The sequence below is a fragment of the Pseudogymnoascus destructans genome (assembly GCF_001641265.1).
Source record: "Pseudogymnoascus destructans isolate 20631-21 unplaced genomic scaffold scaffold_1, whole genome shotgun sequence".
Classification (NCBI taxonomy): Eukaryota; Fungi; Ascomycota; class Leotiomycetes; order Thelebolales; family Thelebolaceae; genus Pseudogymnoascus; species Pseudogymnoascus destructans.
In genome coordinates this window covers 1,099,198-1,124,267 of record NW_020167520.1, presented here as the reverse complement: position 1 = coordinate 1,124,267, position 25,070 = coordinate 1,099,198, and the positions used below count along the sequence as shown (strand labels likewise).

Genomic DNA, 25,070 nt, shown 5'->3' with positions numbered 1-25,070 from the left:
CTTAAGGAGGAGATTTTCTTAATAACTTGTTCAATGAGTGTCCAAATGATATGCCGTGATGTATGTAGCATAAACAGATGTAGTAGAAGAGTTTTCAGCAATCGTTGAGTAGTATTGCTTCTGTTGTTGGTGTGATAAGCCCAGATATGTATGGTGACTTGTAGGTTTGAGGAGGAGATTTCTAAGTTTGCTCTTGAGTTTGATAGCAAACTGAGTGCAACGAATGTCAGTATGACACACGACGCCACTATATAAGTAGATAGTATTTCCTTAGATAGGAGCTTCGTGCTCAACTCAATACAGTATTTGTTATATACTAGTAACGTGTTACTTGAAGCCTTTGTGTCTGATCCCCTGCCTCCTCTGATAAGTAAACCCTTACGCAAGAGAACCTCTGTGTCTTCTATCGTTTAGAAGTCAGCGTTACACTTTGAGCACCACTTCTACGAGGTACCGGCTTACACACAAAGCAACATGTCTGTCGTCAGTTCGAAGGGGAAAACCACCACCACGCCAACTTCGTCTCAGAGGTCTAAGCCTGAGAATGAAGAGATGCCCGATGCACCCACCGTCAACGAACTCAAGGAAACTCTACGCGTCAAGTTGCCCGACACTTACTCCGGCAACCGAAAGGAACTTGAGGTGTTTTTGCTACAGGTCGAACTGTACCAGCACTTCAATGATGAGAAGTTTCCCACCCAGGAGAGCTATGCCCTGTGGACTGCGTCCTACCTTAGGGGGGAAGCCCTGCGATGGATCGAACCATTCCTCAAGGACTATTTCAAATATGAAAGTACCAATGGAAGCATGACAACTACGCAGACTATGTTTGGCAGCTGGAATGGATTCTGTAAGGAAATCCGACGCATGTTCGGAGACATCGATGAGATTAAGACCGCCGAAGACCATCTGTTTGCACTTAAGCAGACTGGCAGCGCCCTCACGTACTCCACAGAATTCCAGAGATACGGCAATCAGACAGGATGGGACGCCAGCGCACTCATCAGCCACTACCGACGTGGGCTGAAGAGCCATATACGTATGGAACTTGCCCGTTTGGAACAACAACCAATGGACATGGTAGCGCTAATCGAACATACGGTCCGAATCGACAATCGACTATACGAATTCCAGAAGGAACGTCGGACCTATGACAAGCCCAAGAAAAGTTACCCCTACCGGGGAAACGAGGGCAGACGACGGGATCAACACCCGCGAGACAACCGTTGGTCGGACCCAATGGAACTCGATGCCACGTTCAAACCTGGACGACCCCGTGACCCTAAGAAAGACAGACAATTCAAGGAACGACTCTGTTTTAACTGCGACAAGCCAGGCCACATGGCCCGAGACTGCAGACAGCCAAAGAAAGGGAACGGCGGACGCAAAGTCGGCAAACAACTCAATGCCACCTGGACAGGACAGTTGAACGCAACGTTTGTGAGCAAACAGGACTGGGGAATAAACGGCGAAAGCACCCCAGAAGACGAGAGCTCAGATGAAGGGTCGGAGGCGGAATCGTTCACCGTCTCGGAACAAGAGACCTTCGATGAACTCGCACCTACGGAACCAATGAGTCCACGGTGCAAGAGCGTAGTAAGACGCATGGCAAAACACGCCCACGTGAAGATTAGGGCCGAACGAGACAAGCCCAATGGCCAGAGGAGAATCCCCATGCTTAAAGACCTCTACGGGAACCTGTTACAGGAACTTCCGTTAAAGTGCAAGGTGGACGACTGCAAGGATGACCTCTGGAGATACTACGACCAACTAACGAATACCCGCAGGCTGCTTGGCACGTCCCAAGACGTAGCTAAGTTGGAAGCCCAAGAAGCGGAAGAACTGGAGAAGGATGTCGAGCATATGGCTAAACTGAAGTATATGAAAAGCGTCGAACTTTACTACCAGGACCGCAGGAGAGCCCTGAAGAAGTACGACGAGAAAGCCAGAGATATGCTCCGACGGGAAAATGCGAGACCCACTCCACGCATCGAAAGGAGCCTCCGAGGGAAGATAGTGCATGGGTGAGAGGACAGCGGGAACTATCAATGACAGACGCAACAGAGACTGATCATCCCTGGCACGCGTATGTCTACTGGGAGTATTGCAGCGAAGATGACTGCAAGCTCCACTGGAAAAAGAAACACCAGAATCAGTTGTTTCCCCGATCCTCGCCCAGGATACACTTCAGAGACGCAGAGCAAGTTCACGCCCTCAGGCGAAGCCAGTCTGAAGGGGACTTGCCTATCAAAAGCGAACAGGTATACGAGAAATACCCACATCTGCTAGACGAAGCAGAAGAGCGAGGGAAACGATCTCCCCAAGGACCACCATTGGAAGCGGATGAATACTATCCTTCCTCGGACGAGTCAAAAAACTAGGAGTCCTCGACGGTAGGCCACCGGTGAGCGACACGAAGAGGCCTAGTACAGACCAGCTATGCGCCACGACGGGCAGCATGCAACTATATGTGGTCGCTAAGATACAACAGCGACACCTCCGAGCAATGATTGACTCAGGAGCGACGGGCAACTTTATGACAAAGAAAGTAGCAGACACGCAAGGTTTCAAGACGCAATTGAAAACCGAACCATACCCGTTAATGGTCGTAGATGGAGAGCCCATCTCGACTAATGAAGGAATGGTGACCCACGAAACGGTCCCATTGGAAATGGTCATGCTACACGGGCACAAGGAAACGATTCAGTTTGACATCGTGCACATGGACAACCATGCGTGCATCCTTGGTATGCCATGGCTCAAGAAACACAACCCCCAGATCGACTGGTGGAACGAGAAAGTTGTGATGAGCCAGTGCGCGTGTGAACAACGGACGGACACGCGACAACGGGAGAAACCCTCCCAGGGCCGGAAGGAGTTATGTGCAACCTCCGAGCTCGATGACCTAGCCCAGGCATCCTCACCGACGAGTATACCGGTGGAGTACAAGGAATACGAGCGATTATTCCAGGAAGGCCCTAAGAACGAGGCGCTTCCTAAGCACCAACCATGGGATCACGAGATACCTTTGGAGAAAGACAAGAGTCCACCGTTCGGACCAATATATCAGCTATCAGAAAAAGAGCTAAAGGTACTCAAGGAGTACATTGATGATAACCTAGCAAAAGGATTCATCAAACCATCCACATCACCCGCAGGAAGTCCGGTGCTTTTCGTACCAAAGAAAGACGGCTCCCTACGGTTATGTGTGGACTATCGAGCGTTGAACAACATCACAATCAAGGACAGGTATGCCCTGCCGTTAATCAACGAACTACACGATAGATTTCAAGGAGCAAAGATCTTCAGTAAGCTAGATCTGCGAGGAGCATACAACCTGATCCGAATCAAGGCTGGGGAAGAGTGGAAAACAGCATTCCGCACCCGCTATGGCCTATTCGAGTATCAAGTCATGCCCTTTGGGCTAACAAACGCACCCGCATCCATGCAACGACTGATGAATGATGCTTTGCACGAATACTTAGACATCTTTACCATTGTCTACCTAGACGATGTCCTGGTGTATTCAGCAACCAAGGAGGAGCATGTCAAGCATGTCAAACTCGTCCTGAAGAAACTAAAGGAGTACAGCTTACTCCTCAAACCAGAGAAGTGCGAGTTCCATAAAAACCAAGTCGAATTCTTGGGTTACATTATTGGAATGCATGGCATCAAGATGGACCAAGCAAAAGTAACGGCAGTGTTGGAATGGCCAACACCGACCACGGTCAAGGAAGTGCAAGCCTTCCTAGGCTTCGCCAACTTCTACCGAAGATTCATCTCGGGATATTCCAAGGTAGCTCAACCACTCACGGAGCTTACCAGAAAGGATCTCGAATTCAAATGGACGGACAAGGCAGAGGCTGCTTTCCAGGAACTTAAGACGAAGTTCACGGAAGCACCTATCCTTGCTACATTTGACCCTGCAAAGAAGATCATCCTCGAAACGGACTCTTCTGACTTCGCAATTGGAGCATGTCTGAATCAACCAGACGAGAACGGTAAGTTCAAACCAATCGCGTACTACTCTAGGAAACTGTCACCCGCGGAACTCAATTACGACATCCACGACAAGGAGCTACTGGCTATTGTCGTTGCCTTTGAGCAGTGGCGAGTATATCTTGAGGGATCCACCTACCCTGTGCAGGTATGGACGGATCACAAGAACCTCATATATTTCACCACGACCAAGGTTTTAAACCACAGACAAGTCCGCTGGGCAGAAACCCTCGCAGCCTACAACTTCACGATAACCTATCGCAAGGGCTCTGAGAATGCAAGAGCAGATGCTCTCAGCAGACGGACCGACTACGCCGGCCCAAAGGAAGAAAGACCTAGAGCAATTCTGAAGAAAACAGATGCAGGAATACAGTACAACGAGTTACTAGCGACGATCTCAGTCATCGAAGATACAGAACTCGAGGAAAGACTCAAGAAAGCTTACGCAACAGACGAATGCGCCAAGCGAGTCTTGTCCAAAGTCGAAGGCGACTTCGCCATCGACGAACAAGGATTGATTCGATACAAAGGGTTAGTGTATGTCCCAAGTCAAATGAGACGCCCGCTGGTGCAAGAACAACACTCGTTACCAGCACACGGTCATCAGGGAGTAACACGAACCTTCGAACGAATCACTCGACACTACTACTTCCCAGGTATGAGGAAGCAGGTAGAGACAGTGGTAAGAGAGTGCGACATTTGCAGCAAGTCAAAATCCAATAGGCATCTGCCATACGGACAACTCAAGTCGACACCAGTACCAAAAGGAGCGTGGAAATCAATAGCTTTGGACTTCATCGTCAAGCTTCCACCCTCCAAGGACCCGTTAACAGGAATAGAATACGACTCTATCCTCGTCATCACGGAAAGACTCACGAAATATGGGAAGTTTATACCATATCTAGAAGCTAGCGACGCCGAGGCGCTCGCATATACCTTCATTCGAGTCATATTAGCCGATCATGGGATGCCAGAAGAAATCATCTCAGATAGAGACAAGCTCTTTACTTCGAAATTCTGGAAATCATTGATGGCGCTACTGGGAACAAATCATAAGCTATCAACAGCTTTTCATCCCCAGACAGATGGCCAAACAGAAAGATTAAATCAGACCCTTGAACAGTACCTGCGAAGCTATGTCAATCATCAACAGGATAACTGGGTTCAGATCTTACCCATCGCACAGTTTGCATATAACAGCGCGATGACAGAAGCAACGAAAGTCTCACCGTTCTTTGCCAATTATGGCTACCAGCCAGAAGCATATAGGCAACCAAGACCGGATGAATCACGAGCTGAACAAGCCCTGATCGTGGTGGAACAACTGAGATCGTTCCACGAACAACTTGCGACGGACATCCAATTCTTAAATGAACGATCCGCCGCATACGCAAACAAGAAGCGCAGTATGGAACCTGCCTTCAAGGAGGGGGATAAAGTATACCTACTCCGGAAACATATCAAAACGAAACGACCAAGCACAAAGTTGGACTTCAAGAAATTGGGACCATTCAAAATATTGAACAAAGTCAGCTCAGTTAATTACAGACTGCAGCTACCCAGGAAGTCTAGACTACACCCGGTATTTCATGTCTCACTACTGGAACCAGCAAGAGGAAATACCCCAGTTGCGACCGACACCGAACTCCAACCCGAGAATGAGATAATCGAATATGAGGTCGAAGCGATCCTAGACAGAAGGTTAGTAGGACGTCGAGAAGAGTTTTTGATAAAATGGGAAAATTACGAACCTACGGATAATTCATGGGAACCAACAAGGAACATCAGCAAAGAACTGCTGGAGGAATATCGACGCCGCCATCCGCCAGCCATTGATCCCAAGATGCAGGGGAGTAGGCCAGTGGATCGGAGGAAGCGGGGGTCCCGGTCACAGATGAGGAGGCAGCGCTAACTGCCTGTTCCTTGGCCTCAACAGCGTCACGCTTCTCAGCAGCCACACGTTCGGCCTCCTCTGCCGCATCAAGCTCGTCGAGGGTTTTCAAACCTCGCCGGAGCATATCTTTACCACGGGTTCGGATGAGGCGTTTCTGCTTCCGCAGACGAAGTAACTTCGAAAGGGTTTCTTCCTCTTCGCGATCCAGGCGATCCTCCTCCCGTTCGAGCTTCACCCAGTCGGGATGCTCAGGACCCATACAGTCACATTTTTCTTTCAAGTTGCGACGAACGCACTCAGCGCACCGCCGTGAATCATTTGGAGACGACACGCAAGTAACGTTTCGCCTCACGCAGTTCGAGCAAGAATCCATTTCGGGTAGTTCGTATCCGTGGTTCTTTATTCGACGGACAAGATCGTTGCGTTCCTGGAGTTTGCGGGCAGTGTCAGTAGGCATGTTGCATGTTGAAGGACTCGCTGAGGAGCAGCAGAGTCCCAGGGACATGGACGTACTTATAGGATTCGAGACGAATGCCCAGGGGAAGGGAGCGAGTGTTACGACGGAACAAGAAGGCTGGCCAACTACAGGACAGGAAGGAGGGAGGTCGCATGAGACCGGCCCTGGTACCTGGAGAGGCAGCGGGGAATAGTAGTTCCGAAAGTATCACGTGACGGACTCGCAGGATGATGAGAAGAGTCCTAAGAGTCCAGGACTCCGAGGACTCGAGTGAGTTCCCAGGAGTCCACTAGGCACGTGATGGACTCGCAGGATGATGAGAAGAGTCCTAAGAGTCCAGGACTCTGAGGACTCGAGTGAGTTCCCAAGAGTCCACTAGGCACGACGCCACTATATAAGTAGATAGTATTTCCTTAGATAGGAGCTTCGTGCTCAACTCAATACAGTATTTGTTATATACTAGTAACGTGTTACTTGAAGCCTTTGTGTCTGATCCCCTGCCTCCTCTGATAAGTAAACCCTTACGCAAGAGAACCTCTGTGTCTTCTATCGTTTAGAAGTCAGCGTTACATCCGCCTCCTCTGTCAAGTCAACCTTATGCAAGAAAGTCATAGGATTAATGACGTGTCTTGTGAGATTCTTATGAGATTTCACATTAATATTGTACGGTGCAAAGATTTAACCTTTCTGTATTGTACAGGCAATATATAAGATATCTTGCGCTAGTAGACAAGATCTCATCCTACTATTAGCCACACTGCGCTTGGGCGATTTGCGCTTCGGCAGGACGAGCGGCAATGGAATGCCGCTTTGTCCTTCGTTCGAATCGAAGTTGAGAGGTCGTTTGGACGTGTCCAAACGACATAGACATATACAGCATTTGGGAAGGGACTATGCGCTAGGATACAGCCAGTTGCACCTTACTTTGTGGCTGTTCTTCTTACAAACATACAAACATGCATCCGAGGGCAGACACAGAGGAATCAGTTTGGTTTGACTCCACCTACAGTGGAGTCATATCTTCAATTATAAGGTATGTATATCACCCCTCCTCCCCTTATCTCCATCGCCTCATCCTTCCCTTATCTCCATCGCCTCATCCTCCCCTACCCTTTAATGGCTATGCCTTTGGTCGACCAGCATAGCAAGCTGTAAAGGCGTAGGACCCAGGGTCACACGGGAGCTCAGGGAACCAGATCAGTAGGTAGGAAGTAGGATTCAATGCGTAACAATAGGTCTACGTATATACAGCAACTATTGACTGGAGGCCTCACTCCGAGCCTCCAGCCCCTTATATACAGGAACCCGTAGGCCCTAATTTACCGAGCCCGCCAGGTCCACTGTAAGAGCATGACAGCTCACGTGCCCTCACGTGAGGGCCGCCTTACAATTACCTCCCCCTTCTAGGGAATTGCCCCCAATTCCAGGCATAGAGATCAGGGCTGATTGCGCCCTTGTTTGGGCTTGTTTGGCTTGTTTGCTCGCGCGTAGGGTGGGTTGTTGTTATCGAACTCGCGCCTGTCAGGGGGGTCCCGTGACCCCCCTTGTTGTTGTGCCAAGGCCACCCCCAGTTGTTGTGGGCATCGCGCTTAACTCCCACTTCCTACCCAACTTCCTACTTTCCTCACACAACCTCACACCAAGTGCCCGCTCTTCTGGGTTCTTGGCTTCTTCCTTTTGATCCTCTTCCAAGGTTTGCTTCAAGGCTTACTCCCTCTTCGCAAGGTATTTACCTCCCTTCCGTCCTTCGTCTTCAGGGACTGATCTGTGGATTAGTTCCGTCAATCATGGCTCCGCGCAAGCAGCCCAAGAAGACAGTGGCGCCTGTCGCCACCCCTCTCAAGCGCTCTTCCGCCCAGATGTCTGGGTCTCCCGAGTTGGAGTCACCTGCCACCCCTACTCCCTTCGGTCCTGCTTCCGTTGTGTCCACCTCTCGCCCTCGCACCGTGCGTCCCTACCGATCACCTTCGGTTGAGGACGCTCCAGAGGAGGAGGAGGAGGTCGCTGCTCAGTTGGCCGCCAAGGAGATGCGTACGGCGCTGGGGTGGAAGCTTTCTGCGCGCCGCCCAGTTCCAGAGTCTGTTGGTCCCCTTCGCGCAGGCTCCCGCGACTGCTGCGTCAAGTGTTCGGTCACCTATTACAACTATCCTGGACAGATCTGCTGGGTCCCTGTTGGCTTGGACAAGTGCGGCGACTGTCTCCAAGGAAACCACCGCTGCGTTCCGGTAGGCCTCCTTTTCCTTCTTAGTGGGATATGCTGACAACCAGGCAGGTCGGTCCTGATCAGAAGGATGCCCTCACTGCCCTGCAGCTCAAGGCCGACGCCTATTTGAACTGTTGCGCTGACGACGAGGACGCTGGGCTGGAAGATGATTCAGTCGCCACCCGTGAGGCTCTGGCCTCCCTCCTCTTTGCCCAATGCGAGTTCACTACCGCTGATCAGGGCAAGGAGCCTCGCACCCCGAAGGTCAAGAATAAGGGTAAGAGAGCTGCTACGTCCTTCCACGAGGAACCTGTTGCGCCTCTCCCTGAGGCTGGGGGCCCCGTCGTCTGCAACCTCAACGACCCGCACCAATCCCTTCTTCCCATGCTGAGACCCTTGCTGAGCTGGATCAGGCCAAGACCAAGGCTCTCAAGGCTGCTGCTGCTACATTCCACGCCGCTACTGATGCGGCTCTAGACGCCTACCAGGTTGGCCTCAACACCCACGTCGCCGTGAAGTTTGTCGTAGGTTTGTGATTCCCATCCTTCCTGGACGTTTTGCTGACCCTGTGGGTAGCTCGGGTGAGGCCTGTCCTGCCCTCCGCGCCCTTGTCAGTAGGACCTATTCTCCTGCCTACGCCTGCGGATCACGATCGTGCTCTTTTTGAGCGTTTGTTTGTGCGTCCAGACCAGTGGCGCTTCAATCCACGCCCTGCCCCCGTTGTCGCCCCCTTGTCTGACGCGCGCGTTTCTTCTAGGTCTGGGTCGGGGTCTGCTTCTGGGTCTGTGAGCCCTTCTCCTTCGGAACTTGACGCGTTGTTTTTTCCCTTAGTTTAGGACAATACACTACATTGCCTTCTGCGTCTGTTCCTTGTGATATGCCTTGATTAACGGTAGTCCTACGTCAAGCTTTGGAACCCACTGATCGTCAGCTGCAGTGTAGCCTGCCCACCTAATCAGGTATTCCTCTCGAATTCCCCTACCCCTCCGCACAGTCCTGTGGTCTAGGACTGCCTCGACCTTGTATTCTTCTTCCCCATCCACGATCTCTGGATCTGGTGGAGGATCGGCCTTCTCAACGCCTTCCCGATACCTCTCGAGTAGGGAGACGTGGAACACGTCGTGAATCGCCTTATACCATGGGGGAAGCCTCAATCGATACGCCTGTTTACCTATCCGCCCGGTGATCTCATACGGTCCGAGCCACCGGTGACCTAGCTTCCTACTTGGCTGGGTGGTTCTGATATTCTTGGCAGAAAGCCACACCCGTTCGCCGACCATGAACTGCATTGGCTTGTGGATCTTGTTATATCCTCGGACTTGGGCTTCCTTCGATCTCGCCCAGGCCTCTTCAAGCTCCTTTCGTAGGTCGAGGATCTTCTGGACTCGGTCTCTTGCAACCGGCACCTCCCTTCTCATGGGGTCGTCCTCGATCCCTTGCCGCAGGTCGATGTTGATACCGTATCGAGCCTGATTTGGCGACATCTGGATGGAATCGTGGAAGGCATTATTGTAGGTAAGCTCCGCGAAGTGAAGAAGTTCTACCCAATTGTCCTGGTGCTGATTGCAGTGTAGGCGTAGGTAGGCCTCAATATTCTGGTTCTGCCTTTCCGTCTGGCTGTCAGATTGAGGGTGGAAGGCAGTCGATAGGTTCCGCCGTACTTTGAGGTGGAAACAGAAGGCCGACCAGAAGTGGCACGTAAATACGCTGCCGCGGTCTGTGATTATTTCAGCAGGAATTCCAAAGTCCTTAACCCAATACTCAAGGAAGACCCGCCCCAACTCGGTGGCAGTAATGGTCTTCCAGCAGGGTATATATTTGGATACCTTGGTGTATCGGTCTACGATTACCAAAATGGAGTCTGAAGCCTTAGCTTGGTCTGCTCCTATACTAGGCGGCAGATCTGTGATGAAGTCCATACTTATGGACTCAAAGGGCTTAGTAGGCATTTTAAGGCCTTGCATTTCGCCGTAGGGTCTGTGCCGTACCGGCTTGATCCGCTGGCACCGATCGCAGCCACGTACGTACTCCCTGGCTTCCTGGTCTAATCCAGGCCAGTAGTATTTCCGTCGGATCAGTTCCTGGGTCTTCTTATATCCGAAGTGCCCAGCCAAAGGGTCGTCGTGGCAAATCTTGAAGATTTCCATACGTACTGCCTGATTGGGAGGCACGTAGGCCGCTCCCTTGAAGCGTATGATGCCTGCATCGTCTACTCTCCAACCTGAAGAGCCCTTCACCCACGCCGACCCTGCTTCTCTGGCCCTGTGAACAGCGAGCTCGTCAGCCGCTTGAAGGGTTTTGATCAGATCCGCTAAGGGTTCGGCCGTGGCACTGTAGGCGCTCTCTCCCTGAGCCATGGCTGCCACCATAACTCGAGGGACAACGAGACCTGGACTCTTGGTGTCCTTACTCTGGTCTTCGCCCAGTGTGGTGCCTACTTCTTGTAAGTCAGCCACTACCCGCCTCATCTGCAGGGCTTCTTCTCCTGCCTGTATGGCTTTCTGGAGCTTGTTTCGAAGGGTAGGAAGCATCACGTTCTGGCTACCCTTCTCTTCCTCATAGTCTGGTCTCCTAGACGGCCCATCTGCGGGGTTGGTCTTGCCAGATCGATAGGATATTTGGAAGTCGTAGGCTGACAACGCCTGCGCCCACCGCGCCTGCCTTCTTGTGAGGGCGGTGGTTTCCATGAAGTATTTCAGGTTGTTGTGATCCGTCAGGACCTCGATTGGGTGTTGGCTACCCTCTAGGTAATGCCTCCACTGTTCGAAAGATCTCACGATCGCCAAGAGCTCTTGGTCGTGGACCTCATAGTTCAGCTCTGCTGGCTCCAGCTTTTTGCTGAAGAAGGCGACTGGGTGCCACCCGCCCCTTCGTTCTGGGGTTTCTTCTACGTATTGGGAAAGGTTCCCTGCCAACCCGAAGCCGGAGGAGTCTGTCTCAAGCCTAATCTTACGGCTTGGATCGAAATGGACTAATGTGGGAGCTGTGGTGAAGGCCTCCTTGAGGCGATCGAACGCGCCCTGCTGCATTGCTCCCCACACAAAGGGCCCGGTCTGTTTACCGGCCTTGGCCCCCTTCATAAGGCCAGTCAAGGGTGCCACAACAGAGGAGTACTGCTCTATGAAGCGCCGGTAAAAGTTGGCGAAGCCGAGGAACACCTGGACCTCTCGGTAGGTCTTGGGTGTAGGCCACTCAGCTATCGCAGCAACCCGGTTGCCTTCCATAGCCACTCCTTCTGTTGTGACGGTATATCCAAGGAAGCCTACCTGTTTGGTATTGAACTCGCACTTTGAGAGCTTCACATATAGGTTCGCCTCTCGTAGGCGACCTAGGACCTCCTGTACGTGGTGGGTATGTTCCTCCTCTTTAGAGGAATAAATAAGGATATCGTCGAGGTATACAACGCATATCGTATCAACGAGCCCTTCGAGGGTCTCGTTCATATAGGCCTGAAACGTGGCTGGCGCGTTGGCCAAGCCAAAAGGCATCACTTTGTACTCAAAGTGGCCGTAACGAGTGCGGAAGGCGGTCTTCCACTCATCGCCTGGGCGGATCCGGATCCTGTGGTAGGCGTTCCTAATATCCAGCTTTGTGAAGACCTTCGCTCCTTGGAGCCGATCCAAGGTCTCTGTGATCAGCGGCAAGGGGTGCCTATTCTTTACGGTGATCTTATTCAGACCCCTATAATCCACGCAGAGGCGTAGACTGCCATCCTTCTTCTGTACGAACAGTATGGGCGCGCCCGCTGGGCTTATGCTCCTCTGGATCCAACCCTTCCTTTCGCTTGATTGAAGGTATTCCCGGAGTGTGGCCAACTCCGTCTCAGATAGGTTGTATACCGGGCCGTAAGGCGGCTCTTGCGTGCTGGTATCGATACCGTGGGTCTTCCTACCCAGCTCGGGTAGGTCTTCTGCCCGCTCCTTAGAGAAGACGTCGGCGAATTCAGCGTACTCCCTTGGGCATTGGGGTTCCAACGCTCCTTCCGAGGTCAACGCCAGGACAAAGGCAGTATCGCCTTTGTCTAGCTCTTCAATACCCACCTCCATCGCCTTTGATATATCGAAGGGGTAGCGCCATATCTGGGTCTGCCAATCGATCTGGGGGTTGACCTGTACGATCCAGTCCATTCCAAGGATAACATCCACACCAGGGGTATCCATGGAAAGGAACGTCTGGTCTACGGTCATCTCCCTTCGAAAGTGGTCCTGGGCCTTGATCTGTATGGTCGCCGCTCCGTATATGGCAATCTCCTTGCCGTCCACAGCCCTCGCTCGAGGTGGGCCCTTGTCTCGGCACTCTAGGCCCTTATCTTTTGCGAAGAGGGGGTGGATAGTTGACGCGTCCGACCCCGAATCGAGTAGAGCCTTGGCCTTGTGCCAGGTAGGCCCTACTTTGATTTCAATGTCGATCTCCATCCTCTTCGCCTGCGTAGGGCGTAGGGCTTCGGTAGGGAGTCACTCCCGCTTGAGGAGCTGGGTATCCAGCTTCCGGACTCCCGGCCCAGTGTGCTGGCTACGGCAGTCCTTTGCAAAGTGGCCTGGTCTGCCACAGTTGTAACAGGCGTTCCCTACTTGGGTAGGCCTTGCGCCTTGGGTGTCAGCTGGCTTGCGCGCAGGTTGTTGGTCCGATCGACGGCGATCCTGGAAGGGCGTTCGCTCCCGGTGATTGCCCGACTTGTGGCTATTGAAGTGGCCCTTCCGAGCTGGAAAGCCACCCTGCAGGGTTCCCTTATTCTCCCTTGTGTTGGGCCTATCCGTAGAAGGATTCTTCTCGGTTACCCACCGGTTGTTCATTTCCAGCATGGCTAGGATATTGACAACAGCCTCCCTGTCGGTTCTGGGTGTAACTTCGTCAGGAGGTGGGTGGTCCTCTGGGACTCGGTGTAGGGCTCCATTTCCCGCTCCAATTCCTCGAGGTACGCAACGAATTTGCGGATACCCTGCCCCTTACGCTGGTGGGCGCCGTTGTATTTGAGGGCTGCAATGCGTTGCCGGTTGGCTGGGTCGATATGGAGGTCGCGAAGGAACTCTTCAAACCCTGCGATATCTAAAGGGTCCTCGAGCCCTTCCTCTTGCGAGGCGCAGCGGTTGTCCCACTCCTTCATGGGGTCGCTCTCAAGGTATTGGGCGGCGAAGGCCACCTTGGATTGCTCGGTTGGGAACATTCTTGGCTGGTATCGGAAGGAAGCGCGGATTGAGGCCATAAACTCGTTGAGCTCTCGTGTCGACTCGCCTTTGTAGACCTTAGGGTCCTTGACCTTGCCGAAAGGCCTATACGACGGGGTTGCTTCTCGCGATACTACGGAGGCAGTCTCTTGTTCCTCCTCGTTTGGGGTCCCCTCCCATTCTTCCTCAGTGTCTTGGTGTCGCCTTTTCCGGCGTCCTTCTTCTTGTATTCGGGCCTGTCTTTCTGCGAAGACCCTTACTTCCTCCGGGTAGGCGCTATAGTCGTCGCCGTGCGATCGTTGGAATACTTGGAGGGCTTCTTCCATGGTATTGTAGTAGGCCCTCTCTTCTTCGATCCTATTCTTGAGGGCGGCCAGCTTTGACGGCATCCTGTCCGCTTTGCTCGTCGCGGAGCTGCTGGCTTCAGGGCCCAGAGTCGGTGGGCTGGCCTCGATGGTTTCTGCCGCTGGAGTCGCTCCTCCGGAGGTCGCTCGGGTAATCCTCTTTTCCTGGCTCGCCATCCTGATCTGGTAGGCTGAGTATGGGTTGAGTCAATAGAATTGTAAAGGCATAGGACCCAGGGTCACACGGGAGCTCAGGGAACCAGATCAGTAGGTAGGAAGTAGGATTCAATGCGTAACAATAGGTCTACGTATATACAGCAACTATTGACTGGAGGCCTCACTCCGAGCCTCCAGCCCCTTATATACAGGAACCCGTAGGCCCTAATTTACCGAGCCCGCCAGGTCCACTGTAAGAGCGTGACACCTCACGTGCCCTCACGTGAGGGCCGCCTTACACAAGCATTGTTGCTACATTTTGGTCGATAGCGCTAATCTTAGACTCTAGGTCCTCAAGCCGCCTCTTAACGACCGCATGTAACTCCTCCCTCCCTTCCTCCCTTTGTGGTCCGCCTATCCGACTAGCGACAGTTTCGACAACGCTTATAAGGCGTTCAAGCCCTATAGCAATAGGGTCCCCTACGTCTAAAGGCATGCTAGGGGCGGTGGATGTAGCGTGCCTTCGTCGGCGTTGTGAGACGTGAGGATGATGGGTTGTAGGGGGCGGGGTTGTGGAGTCGGACGTTCTGGGGTCTGGGGTTGTTAGGGGGGGGCTGCTAGCCTCGCCATCTTCCTCTCTTTGGAAAGCACGAGACGCTACTCGTAAGAGCTGCGTCTTGTCTGTCCAAAGTGCGAGAGAAGACTGCCGCCATGCTGAAGATGCTGTAGTCTCAGCGTTCGCAGTCCCTTGGGCATCGAGTCGAGCCTTCTGGACTTCGAGACGGGCGTCTTGGACAGCGATCCAGCTGTCTAAGGCGTCTGTCATCGAAGACTGGTTGTCATGCTCTCCGCTTGGAAGGAGAGCTAGGAACTCTCGCCTATCACGGACCGCCTTGGCTACCACCCGTTGGAGCGTCTTATGCTCTTTGCCTCGGGATTTGAAGAGGCGGCGGCTTATTAGCCGCCATAACATCTTGTCGGTCTGGTGACCGAAGGCAGCTTGCTCTTGGAGGCAAAGCCGAAAGACGACCAAGACATCGTCGTCTGTGAGGCGGACAAGCCTCTGGCCTACTGGCGTATCGCTGCTGTCAGTATTCTCGTCGTCGGTAGTTAGCCAACGCATAGGCTTCTGCATAGAGGGGCTATGGGTGAAAAGGGTTTCGTCGGTAAAGGGGTCGGGACTGGCAGTGAAGGGCTCGGGGCTGGTGGTGTCCTCGATGGACTGCGCGATAGGCTTAGAAAGAGCACTGTAATATACAGTATTCTCACAAAGATCGTGCTACCGCCGTCGTTGATTTGTGACATTCTACTAACTACATAACGTAGTTCACAAGCGAGTCGCCTACACAAGCTCACCGCCGATTTTTTCTTGGCATCATACTTTTGACTTTAAACTTACATAACTTTTTTTTTAAACATGACAACTTCGTACGAAGAAAGAAGTATGATTCTTGCACTTCAAGTGCTTAAATCAAACCCAAAACTAAGTGTAACTCACGTTGCGCGAATCTACAATCTTCCTCGTACGACATTGAGAGATCGACACTCTGGAAAACCTGCACGATATACAACTTCAGTTAAGTCTCGAAAATTGACAATATTAGAAGAAGAAGTTGTCGTACGACATATTCTTGACCTAGATTCGCGAGCATTTCCTCCTCGACACAGTGCTGTTGAAGATATGGCGAATCGATTGCTTGCTGAACGTGACAGCGGACGTGTCGGAAAGAACTGGACTTCAAACTTCGTACGACGACAACCACAACTCTGTACGCGTTTTAATCGAAAGATCAACTATCAGCGAGTTTAATGCGAAGATCCTGACGCGTATAACGCGTGGTTTCGACTTGTACGAAACATGATAACTAAATATGGGATTCACGAGGAGGACATATACAACTTTGACGAGACAGGATTTTTAATGGGCCAAATATCATCTGAGATGGTTGTAACGAATGCTGAATGAAAGAGCAGACCTCGTACGACACAGCAAGGTAATAGGGAATGGATTACAGTAATTCAAGGCATTGGATCGTATGGATATGCGCTACCGCCATTTATTATTGTTGCAGGGAAAAATCACCTTTCGTCTTGGTATGAAAACGCTTCTTTGCCGTCAAATTGGGTTGTTGCTGTTACGTCAAATGGCTGGACAACAAATGAGCGAGGGCTTGATTGGATTAAGCATTTTAATCGACATACACAGAGTCGTACGAAGGGTAGATATTGACTTTTGATTCTTGACGGGCACGAAAGTCATCACTCAATCGAATTTGAGATGTATTGCAAGGACTGGAATATTATTATTCTTTGCATGCCAGCACATTCGTCTCATAACCTTGAGCCACTTGACGTTGGTTGTTTTCGACCATTAAAGCGTTCGTACGGAACTGAGAGTACGATCCAGACTATGTAATCTCAAAGCTTAATGTTCGACTTCGTACGCCAACACCAACGCCTACGCCAACTCTACCTGTGATTTGGGAACCTAAAACTCTGCACAATGTACTTGAGACACAATCTCAATCAACATACCTTAAAGACCGGATTATACGACATCAGAATAGTTCACCAACTTTGCTTTTACGAAGCATTGATCAGGTTGCGAAAGGTGCAGCGAGTGCAATACACGAATTGACGTTATTACGAGAAGAAAACGCTGCACTTCGCAAAGCAAATGACTTACTTAGTCGACGTCGTTGTACGAAGAAACGTCGATTGCAAGAAGGAGGAGTACTTACTGTCGAAGCTGTCCAAGACTCAGAGGCTCAAAGAGAGGCTAATATACAATTACAAGCTGATTTGCGAGAAAGTAGGGGTCGTATGAAGCAAACTGAGCCGCAAAAACGTTGTTGTAGATGTTGCGGACAAATTGGTTACAACGTACGAACTTGTCCAAATATTGTAGATATATCTGATGATTCAAATGCCGAAAAGTTAGAATAGTTTAATTAATTAATTGTTGAGATATTTTATGATTTCGTACGATGCCAAGGAATAATCGGCGGTGAGCTTGTGTAGGCGACTCGCTTGTGAACTACGTTATGGCTATCTCCATATTCTACTAACTAGAACTAATGCCGTTTGATCCGCCCTTGCAATTTGGAGAAGAAAAGAAACACCAAAGAGCGACTTCACCATAGATGAGGAAGCCACGCAGACTTCCCCCAGTGCCGATAGATCCGTCCTCACCCTCCCCAAACCCATCAACATCACCACATCACCATAGACAGCACAAGTTCGTGCTAGAGCAAATGGAAAACCATCATATCCCTTACCATACCCCGCTCCGTGCCCTAGAAACCCCATCCCCTTGACGATCCTGATACTCGATGTGAGCCGCCTGTAATCGTTACAGACACCCAGGAATCGCAAGGGGCACGTAGAAACCTGAACTAATGCCGTTTGATCCGCCCTTGCAATTTGGAGAAGAAAAGAAACACCAAAGAGCGACTTCACCATAGATGAGGAAGCCACGCAGACTTCCCCCAGTGCCGATAGATCCGTCCTCACCCTCCCCAAACCCATCAACATCACCACATCACCATAGACAGCACACGACACCACGCAAACACCCCCCTAACACACACTCCCCTCCGAACCTCCACCCTCAACCTAATCTCACATCCCCAACCCATCACACAACCCCCTTCACAACTCATACACACACGCCTACCAAATCGACGTTATGTGATGTATTGTAGCCCAACAACCCTAGGGCCAGGAGATCAACCCCCCCGAATAACCCCCGCCATCCCCATCCCCATCCCCATCCCCATCCCCATCTCCCCCCCCCCCCCCCCCCTTTTCACAAAAAAACGATGAGCCCCATGGATGGATCCCCCCGCGCGCAACTCCCTCCCATCGCAGGGATGAGAGAGAGATATGTCGCGCATTAACGGCGAAAGCTGTGCGTACACGGTTAACGTCTTCAGGGAGGAGAGTATGGCTGGTAGATAATAGATACGCAGGTATCCTAGGACGAGACTACTCCTGCTACTCTGCGAAGGTAGGTAGTCTCATATCCTCCCCTCACAACACACGACACAAACCCCCTCACCATAATACATGCACGCGTGCCTACCAATTAATGTGATGTGATGATGTGATTGCTATTCATTCATAGTCTGGTATCAATACCCCCCCCCAACCCCTAATCCATGCCCCCCACCCATACCCCTCCCAATCCTTCAAACCCAACCCAAAATCCATTAACACAATTATGAATACCCCCTCCTTCCCTAACCCCCCTCTAAAAAAGAATATCGACAGAAAAACAAGAACAAAAAAAGTTGAAACCACCCGACCCGAATAAAAAAAATGATGGGGGAAGAAAACCACAGCAGCGGGGCGTAGAAAACCTATATACAACCTCCACCTCTTATCCCCGCCAACTGTCGGTCCCCCCCTTCCTTCCGGTCAGGTCATGTCCATAATCCATATCCACACCATTCCCTTTGTAAAAAACCTTCATCTCATTGTTGTGTAAAAAGGTCCCCGTCGTCATCAATCGAGTAGGTAGAATTCGGGGTTTTCGCCATAAAAGCCATATCCACACCCGTCCGTTAATCATATATACCCTTTCCCCCTTTCCCCCATTTCTCCTTTTGTACCCCATCCATCTCTCTCTCTCCCAAAAACAAAAAGGTATAAAAAATAATCTCGACGTCGGGAGACGTTGGTCGTGGTTGTGGGCTCAACAACACACGTTCAAAAATAAAACGCCGTCTGTGCGTTCGCGCGCCCAGAAAACGCCCGCATCCAGACACTCTCGGTCACTGCGGACCACACCACACCACACCATATAAACACCCCTCCCCACCATTCGGTCCGGTCCCCCCACAACCCCGCGACCACGTACATACAGTACACACGCAGGAACAACCTTCTTTGGGACATCCAACTCAGCCAACCGACACCCCCCCCTCTCTCCCCCTCCTCCCCATCACATTCGGCATCTGCGGCTGCACCTGCATCTCCCTCCCCCCAAACCCCCCCACCACCTCCCCCCTCTTCTTCCAGAACTTAAACTTCCCCAGGCTCGGCCGCCTCGTCAGCTCTCGCATAGACGCAAACACGCCGTTGTTGTCGCCGCCCTTCTCCCCCTTCCTGCGTTGGCCGCGCTCCCTCCTCCCCGCATCATCAACGCGCCTCATCCTCCCCTTCGAATCCGAGCGCAGATCCGGCGTCGACATGCTACCCACGAGGCTCTTCCTCTTCGCGCCAGCGCCGTTCACCCCATTCAACCCCCGCATCCCGGAGGAGCTCTCAACGCTCGTCCGCGCCGTGCTCATACACTCCGCCTTCTCCTCCGACTTCCCGCTATCGGCCGTCCGCGCGCTGCCCTCCCACCCCCCGCTATCCGGCACGCTGGCGCTCCCGTCCGTCGTCTCGCTGCGGCGGTGCGTCATCACCTGGCCGCCAACAGCGTCGGGCATCCCGAGGGCGCGGCGTGCGCTCGAGCTCGTCGCGGGGCGGGAGCTGGCGCTGGCTTCGTCCCAGGTCACGGGACGCGAGTTGGGTCTGCTGCTGTATTGCGGTGGCTGGCCTCGAGACAGCGGCGGCGGCGCGTCGATACCGTCTATATCACTGGGGTGGGTACTCGCACTGCCCCTCGACAGATCACCCAAAGCGGCCCCACTGCCTCCCCGTAACCCGCCCGAACGACGCGAACCTCTCGCCGCCCCCGCAGCGCTGCTCTCTGAGACTGGTGGGTTGTTGCTGTCGACGCTATCATTGCTGCCCTCCCTGTTCCTACCAGACTCTAGGGCAAGCTGCTGCTTCGCCTTCTCCGACTTCGACGTCCACTCTGCGAAGTTGCGGTCTATCCCCAAGGCGCAAAAGTCCAACGTGGGCATGAGCTCTTCGAGGCCCCTGAAGAGCGGGAGCGCATAGAATGACATAAAGCTGGTTTGGCTTTTAGCGAGGCCGATCATCTCACGGGCAGGCGGGGAGAAGAGGGTCGAGGGGAGATTGATCTGGTCCTCCATGTCGGCTTGGCGCTGGAACTCCGTCGTCAGGATGTCGGTCCATACGGCAGCGCAGTCGTAGGGGCGTGCCTATGCTTGTTAGTCGCTGTAAAGAGAAGGTAGGCAGGTTAAGACTCACCACATTCGAGATGTCAGCACATTTGATCAGCATATTACACGCTATATCGCGGTATATTTTGAGTTCCTTCTCGCCCACCGGCTCAGCATCGCTCAGGTTTTCCATGGCCTTTTGCAGAAACGTCAACTTCTCCATATACACGCTATGGATCCCCATATCCGTTGACAGGATGCAGCTGATCAGCAGCCCCTTCATTTCCTCATTCTCGACAACAGCGGGCCAAAGCCTCTTCAGCATATGGCAGTAAACCGCCGCATGGTATGATTCAAGGACCGATTTGTCATTGAACAAACGCGCAAGAGGGGAGTTGATCTTGACAAGGAACATATTGTTGACGCCTAGATGCCCAATATCGTGACCAATTGCAGCAATCAGGAGAGTTAGCGCCTCAAACGGCCTTAGCATGCCCACCAACCTCGTTGTGGGCTCCGTCTCTACTTGCGCGCCCCGAGGGAATGGTGGCAAAGTACCGATTCGCACAAGGAGATGGAAGACGGCTTGCAGAACGTCGACAACATGCTTAAAGTTATGATATGGCACAAAGGCATTGTATCCGTTACGGCTGGTGGCGACGAAGTTGATCAGCTTATCTACAAACGGATGTCAGCATGCGGGTTGCACGGGAGGGAGCATCATCGGCCCGGAGCCCGCCTTAAGCCAAGGCGAAGCATCTAAACATACCTCTGGGTAACCGCAACTCATCCATTCCGTCTATCTGCAACGAATGCTCCAGCATCGTCACGGTGGCGAACAGCAATTCATCCTCTGAAAGTTCGTGGGCTGAGAAACCCCATTCCGATATACCTTTGACCACAGCTCGTTTCCGCGCATTGCTAACATTCATTACCACCGGATCGAGGGGATGATCCACAATCGTGCCACAAATCTGACCCGCGAGGTCACAAACCATCACCTCGCGCATGTAGGCGAATGGCTCTGGTGTCGCAACGCCAGGCCAAGAGCTTTGATGCTTTTGGGTAGGAGCCGTGAAATGCTCCCCACGCTGTAGGAACTGCTTGTGCACGCGGTAGACGTGGATGGCGAGGCTGGGAAGCGACTCCCGGCGAATCGGGTTTTCCAGGACATCTACAGCCCCAAGGTCGATGTACTTCATGAAGGATGCTTGATCCGGCGGTAGCTCCATCGATGAAACTTCCATCGGAAGCGGCCGCGGGTGGCTTGCTTGTGTATTTTGTATAGTTCGTATAGGTGTGCTGGGCCTGGGCGTGCTGGTGGGTGTTTCTATGCGCCTCCGTATCACAGCAACTGGAAGCACCATGCTTGCCACCCCTATCTCCTTCACGTCCGCAACTATTTGCCGTAGTAGTTGCGAGCCATATATGCTCGGAGGGCTAGACTCGGGAAGTATACCGGCATCGTGCCATGGTAGTGACCTCCTGCGCTCATTCTCGTCGTCGTCCTCGGGTATATCAATCAGCACCAGCGTAGGCACCAATCCCGCCGTGGGCACATTATTCAGTCTCGCAATTCGCGCCAGGCAACTCAATCCAGTCGGACACACATAAACTACAACCCACCAAAAAAAGTTAGCCATCAACTCTCACCACACATAATCGGGGGGCCACCACGCACCTTTACTAAACGTCTCCAACAGCGTCAGCACATTAACCTGCAGCCTCCTGGCGCCCTCATTCGCCTCCGCATCATCCCCTGCCCTCGCCTCCTCCGCTATCGCCTCGCCCCTCCGCACCATCCGCTCCTGGCGCGCCGAGCGGTCCAAATACAACACATTGCACGCGGCGTCCATGGCCATGGCTGCCGTCGCCGCGGCGGCTCAGCTCCTCGATCCTCAGTCTCGCGCGCGCGGCGCAGCGAGGTTGGCTCGGAGGTGTGTGCTGGCCGACGTGGCGGGTCGAGGTGGGCGATGGGCTGGCTGTGGGGGTTGGGAGGGCGTGGGGTTGTGGGGTTGTGGGAGAGTCGTGGGAGGTGGTGGGTGTGTCTCTGGTGGTGGATGGCGATGAGCCTGTCGGTTTGGGCGCGGGCGCGCGGTGTAGTGGATGGTAGATGGTGTTCGGAGTGCGTGGCAATCTCTTGGTGTGTCTCTCTCAGCGTCTTGTCTGTCAATGGGCGCGAGAAGAGAAGTTATGGCGGGTAGAGTGAGTAAGGGTGTATGTGGAGGGAAGGTGGTAGAGTGCGTAATGGGTGACAGCAAGACAGATAGACAACAAGACAACAGCATGCCGGAGTTTAGGGGAGAGAGAGGCGGCAGGTGCGAGGGTTGGGAGGTGGAACAAAAGTAGGAAAGTGCGCCCGGCAGGAAGGCGGGAAGGCGGCGGCGAGGGCGGACGATTCTATCTCTGTTTCTCTGTTTCTCTGTAGTAGGATGGCGAATTTGCGAATTGGGTTACAAAAGGAAACATAGCACTGGACCCGCAACCGTGTGCGGGCCACAGTACCGAGTCTAGAGTAAGTCAGAGTACATCGGGGTGTAATGGAGTGGTACAAGGGGGATACGTGGACTAGAGAGAGTCTAACAGGCGTCGAAGGTATATTACAGTACAAATGTTGCAGTGGGTGGTACAAGAGGTTAAGACAGCGATAAGTAGAGGGAAGTAGAGAAGTAGTCCAAGTAGCAAGTAGCAGCCTTCGTGGTAAAGTAACAGCATCATGCTTGTTGGACTTGTGATAGAAATGGGGAAGTAAGGGGATGAGGGAGGAGGGTTAGAGGGTTAGAGGGTTAGAGGGTTAGAGGGTTAGAGGCAGGGGGGGTTAGAGGGTTAGAGGCAGGGGGGGTTAGAGGGTTAGAGGGTTAGAGGCAGGGGGGGTTAGAGGGTTAGAGGGTTAGAGGCAGGGGGGGTTAGAGGGTTAGAGGGTTAGAGGGTTAGAGGCAGGGGTGGTTAGAGGCAGGGGGGGTTAGAGGGTTAGAGGCGGTGGATAGCGGGGTGGATAGCGGGTTAGAGGGTAGAGGGTAGAGGGTAGAGTAAAGGGTAGAGGGTAGAGGGTAGAGGGTAGAGGGTAGAGGGTAGAGGGTAGAGGGTAGAGGGTAGAGGGTAGAGGATAGAGGGTAGAGGGTAGAGGGTAGAGGGTAGAGGATAGAGGATAGAGGGTAGAGGGTAGAGGGTAGAGGGTAGAGGGTAGAGGATAGAGGATAGAGGGTAGAGGGTAGAGGGTTAGAGGCGGTGGATAGTAGATGACAGAGTGCTAGGAGGGAAGAAGGACGGAAGGACGAACTAACCAACCACTAAGAAGCGACTAAGAAGAAAAGAGAGGCGCTAAGACCGAAACAGCCCAGACTAGACCACAATAGGATGACCCTTTTTTTTCCCTTTTGTTTTCTTCTTGTCTTGTCCTCGGCGACCAATGCAAGCCACAATTCCAGCCAATAGGAGGCGAGACACCATTGCAAATACGGCGTGGTATGGTATAGGGAAGAAAGCGGAGGGGAGTGTCTCTGCATTGGAAGGTACATGTGGCCTGCATGGAAGGTACATAATAGAGTATGGTCTACAGAAGTACCCTTGGATGATGCGTCGTCACATTACCAGCACCCCCCGGTGCCATCATTCCCCGTCATCACCCCCGTCATCACCCCCGGCCACCTCCCCCGACCATCTCCCCCGGCCATCTCCCCCTCATCAGTCCCCGTCATCTCCCCCTCACCCAACAAAAACCCAAACAACCACGCTCCCAATATCCCAATATCCCAATATCCCAATATCCCCTCACCACGCCTCCGCTTCGCCTCCCTCGCGAGTCAATCGCTGGCTGCTGAACCATTACCACCACCGCCTTAATATGCTAAAACACCGGCCGCCCACCATCACCACACGTGTTGCCCACCCATCCCCCGAGTCCAACCACTCACAGCCTCCCATCCCAACTTCACCCTCCTGTCTCCCAACCCAAGTACCACCCACTGGCCCAAAGTAGCCCCCGTACCCCCCCTCCACCTTCCAGAACTCCCAAAACCTTCCATTCCAGAAAACTCAACCGCTCCCCCACCCCCCCCCCCACCCCCCGTCGCACCTTCCCATCCAATTGGTCACATCCCCGGAGCACATCCCTTTCCACAGGTACGTGGGAATACGTACTGTACTGTACTGTACCGTACTGTACTGTACTGCACTGTACTGTACTGTACTGTACCGTACTGTACTGTACTGCACTGTACTGTACCATACTGCACTGTACTGCACTGTACTGTACTGTACTGTACTGTACGCTATTGATCCTCGCCCCCCTCAACCCCAGACCACCACAATCACATGACCTCCCCCCTCCTCGAACACCCCCCCCCGCACGGTCCCCCCTTCGATCCCACACCAGATGGACTGGCATCATGACCTCTATGACCATCGTAACAAACACCACCACAGCGATGGTGCGCAGGTGTCGCATCACATGAACGCCCATACGAGCTTCAGCCTCCATCCCATCATGCCACTACCTACGTTCCATGGATGGTCCGCGGGGCGGCGCGCCGGGTCGTGGTCGTCCCGCGACGGGGGTGCTGGGAGGGTATGGGTATGGGGTGAGAGGTTGTTTGTGAGAGGTGAGACATGAGAAGCGAGGAGAGGTATGGGGAGATAGGGTGGGGAGGGATAATGCAAGGCGCAAGCAAGGGGGGGTTGCGATGGGTTGGGTTATGAGATGGTATACCTTACCGGGGATCCACGTAATTAAATAAGGGTAGCAGAACGGTTTTCCCATCGCTTTTTGGACTTAACAGTTACGGCGAAAGTAGGGGTGGGCGATCGGTGAGCTACGGGTGCCCAGAGCCAAC

At 52.8% G+C, this 25,070-nt stretch overlaps 3 protein-coding genes across 3 annotated transcripts; 1 reads left to right on the top strand and 2 right to left on the bottom strand.

The window, feature by feature from the left end:
* Positions 1–14,497: 14,497 nt before the first annotated feature.
* On the bottom strand, positions 14,498–15,591 carry VC83_00283 (uncharacterized protein). The gene has a single exon (XM_024463978.1). It carries the CDS (start codon positions 15,351–15,353, stop codon positions 14,514–14,516), a length of 840 nt encoding a protein of 279 aa, XP_024328303.1. The 5' UTR covers positions 15,354–15,591; the 3' UTR covers positions 14,498–14,513.
* A 3,531-nt stretch (positions 15,592–19,122) lies between these two features.
* Positions 19,123–22,666, bottom strand: PDE2 (3',5'-cyclic-nucleotide phosphodiesterase; the record flags this gene model as incomplete). Its single annotated transcript, XM_024463977.1, has 4 exons — positions 21,920–22,666; positions 21,008–21,853; positions 20,327–20,916; positions 19,123–20,277 (listed from the first exon to the last, which is right to left on the bottom strand). The coding sequence occupies exons 1-4, from the start codon at positions 22,098–22,100 to the stop codon at positions 19,123–19,125; spliced, it is 2,772 nt and encodes a 923-aa protein (XP_024328304.1). The 5' UTR covers positions 22,101–22,666.
* Positions 22,667–23,647: 981 nt separating this feature from the next.
* On the top strand, positions 23,648–24,081 carry VC83_00281 (uncharacterized protein; the record flags this gene model as incomplete). Its single annotated transcript, XM_024463976.1, has 2 exons — positions 23,648–23,750; positions 23,798–24,081. The coding sequence occupies 2 exons, from the start codon at positions 23,648–23,650 to the stop codon at positions 24,079–24,081; spliced, it is 387 nt and encodes a 128-aa protein (XP_024328305.1).
* Between the last annotated feature and the right edge of the window lie 989 nt (positions 24,082–25,070).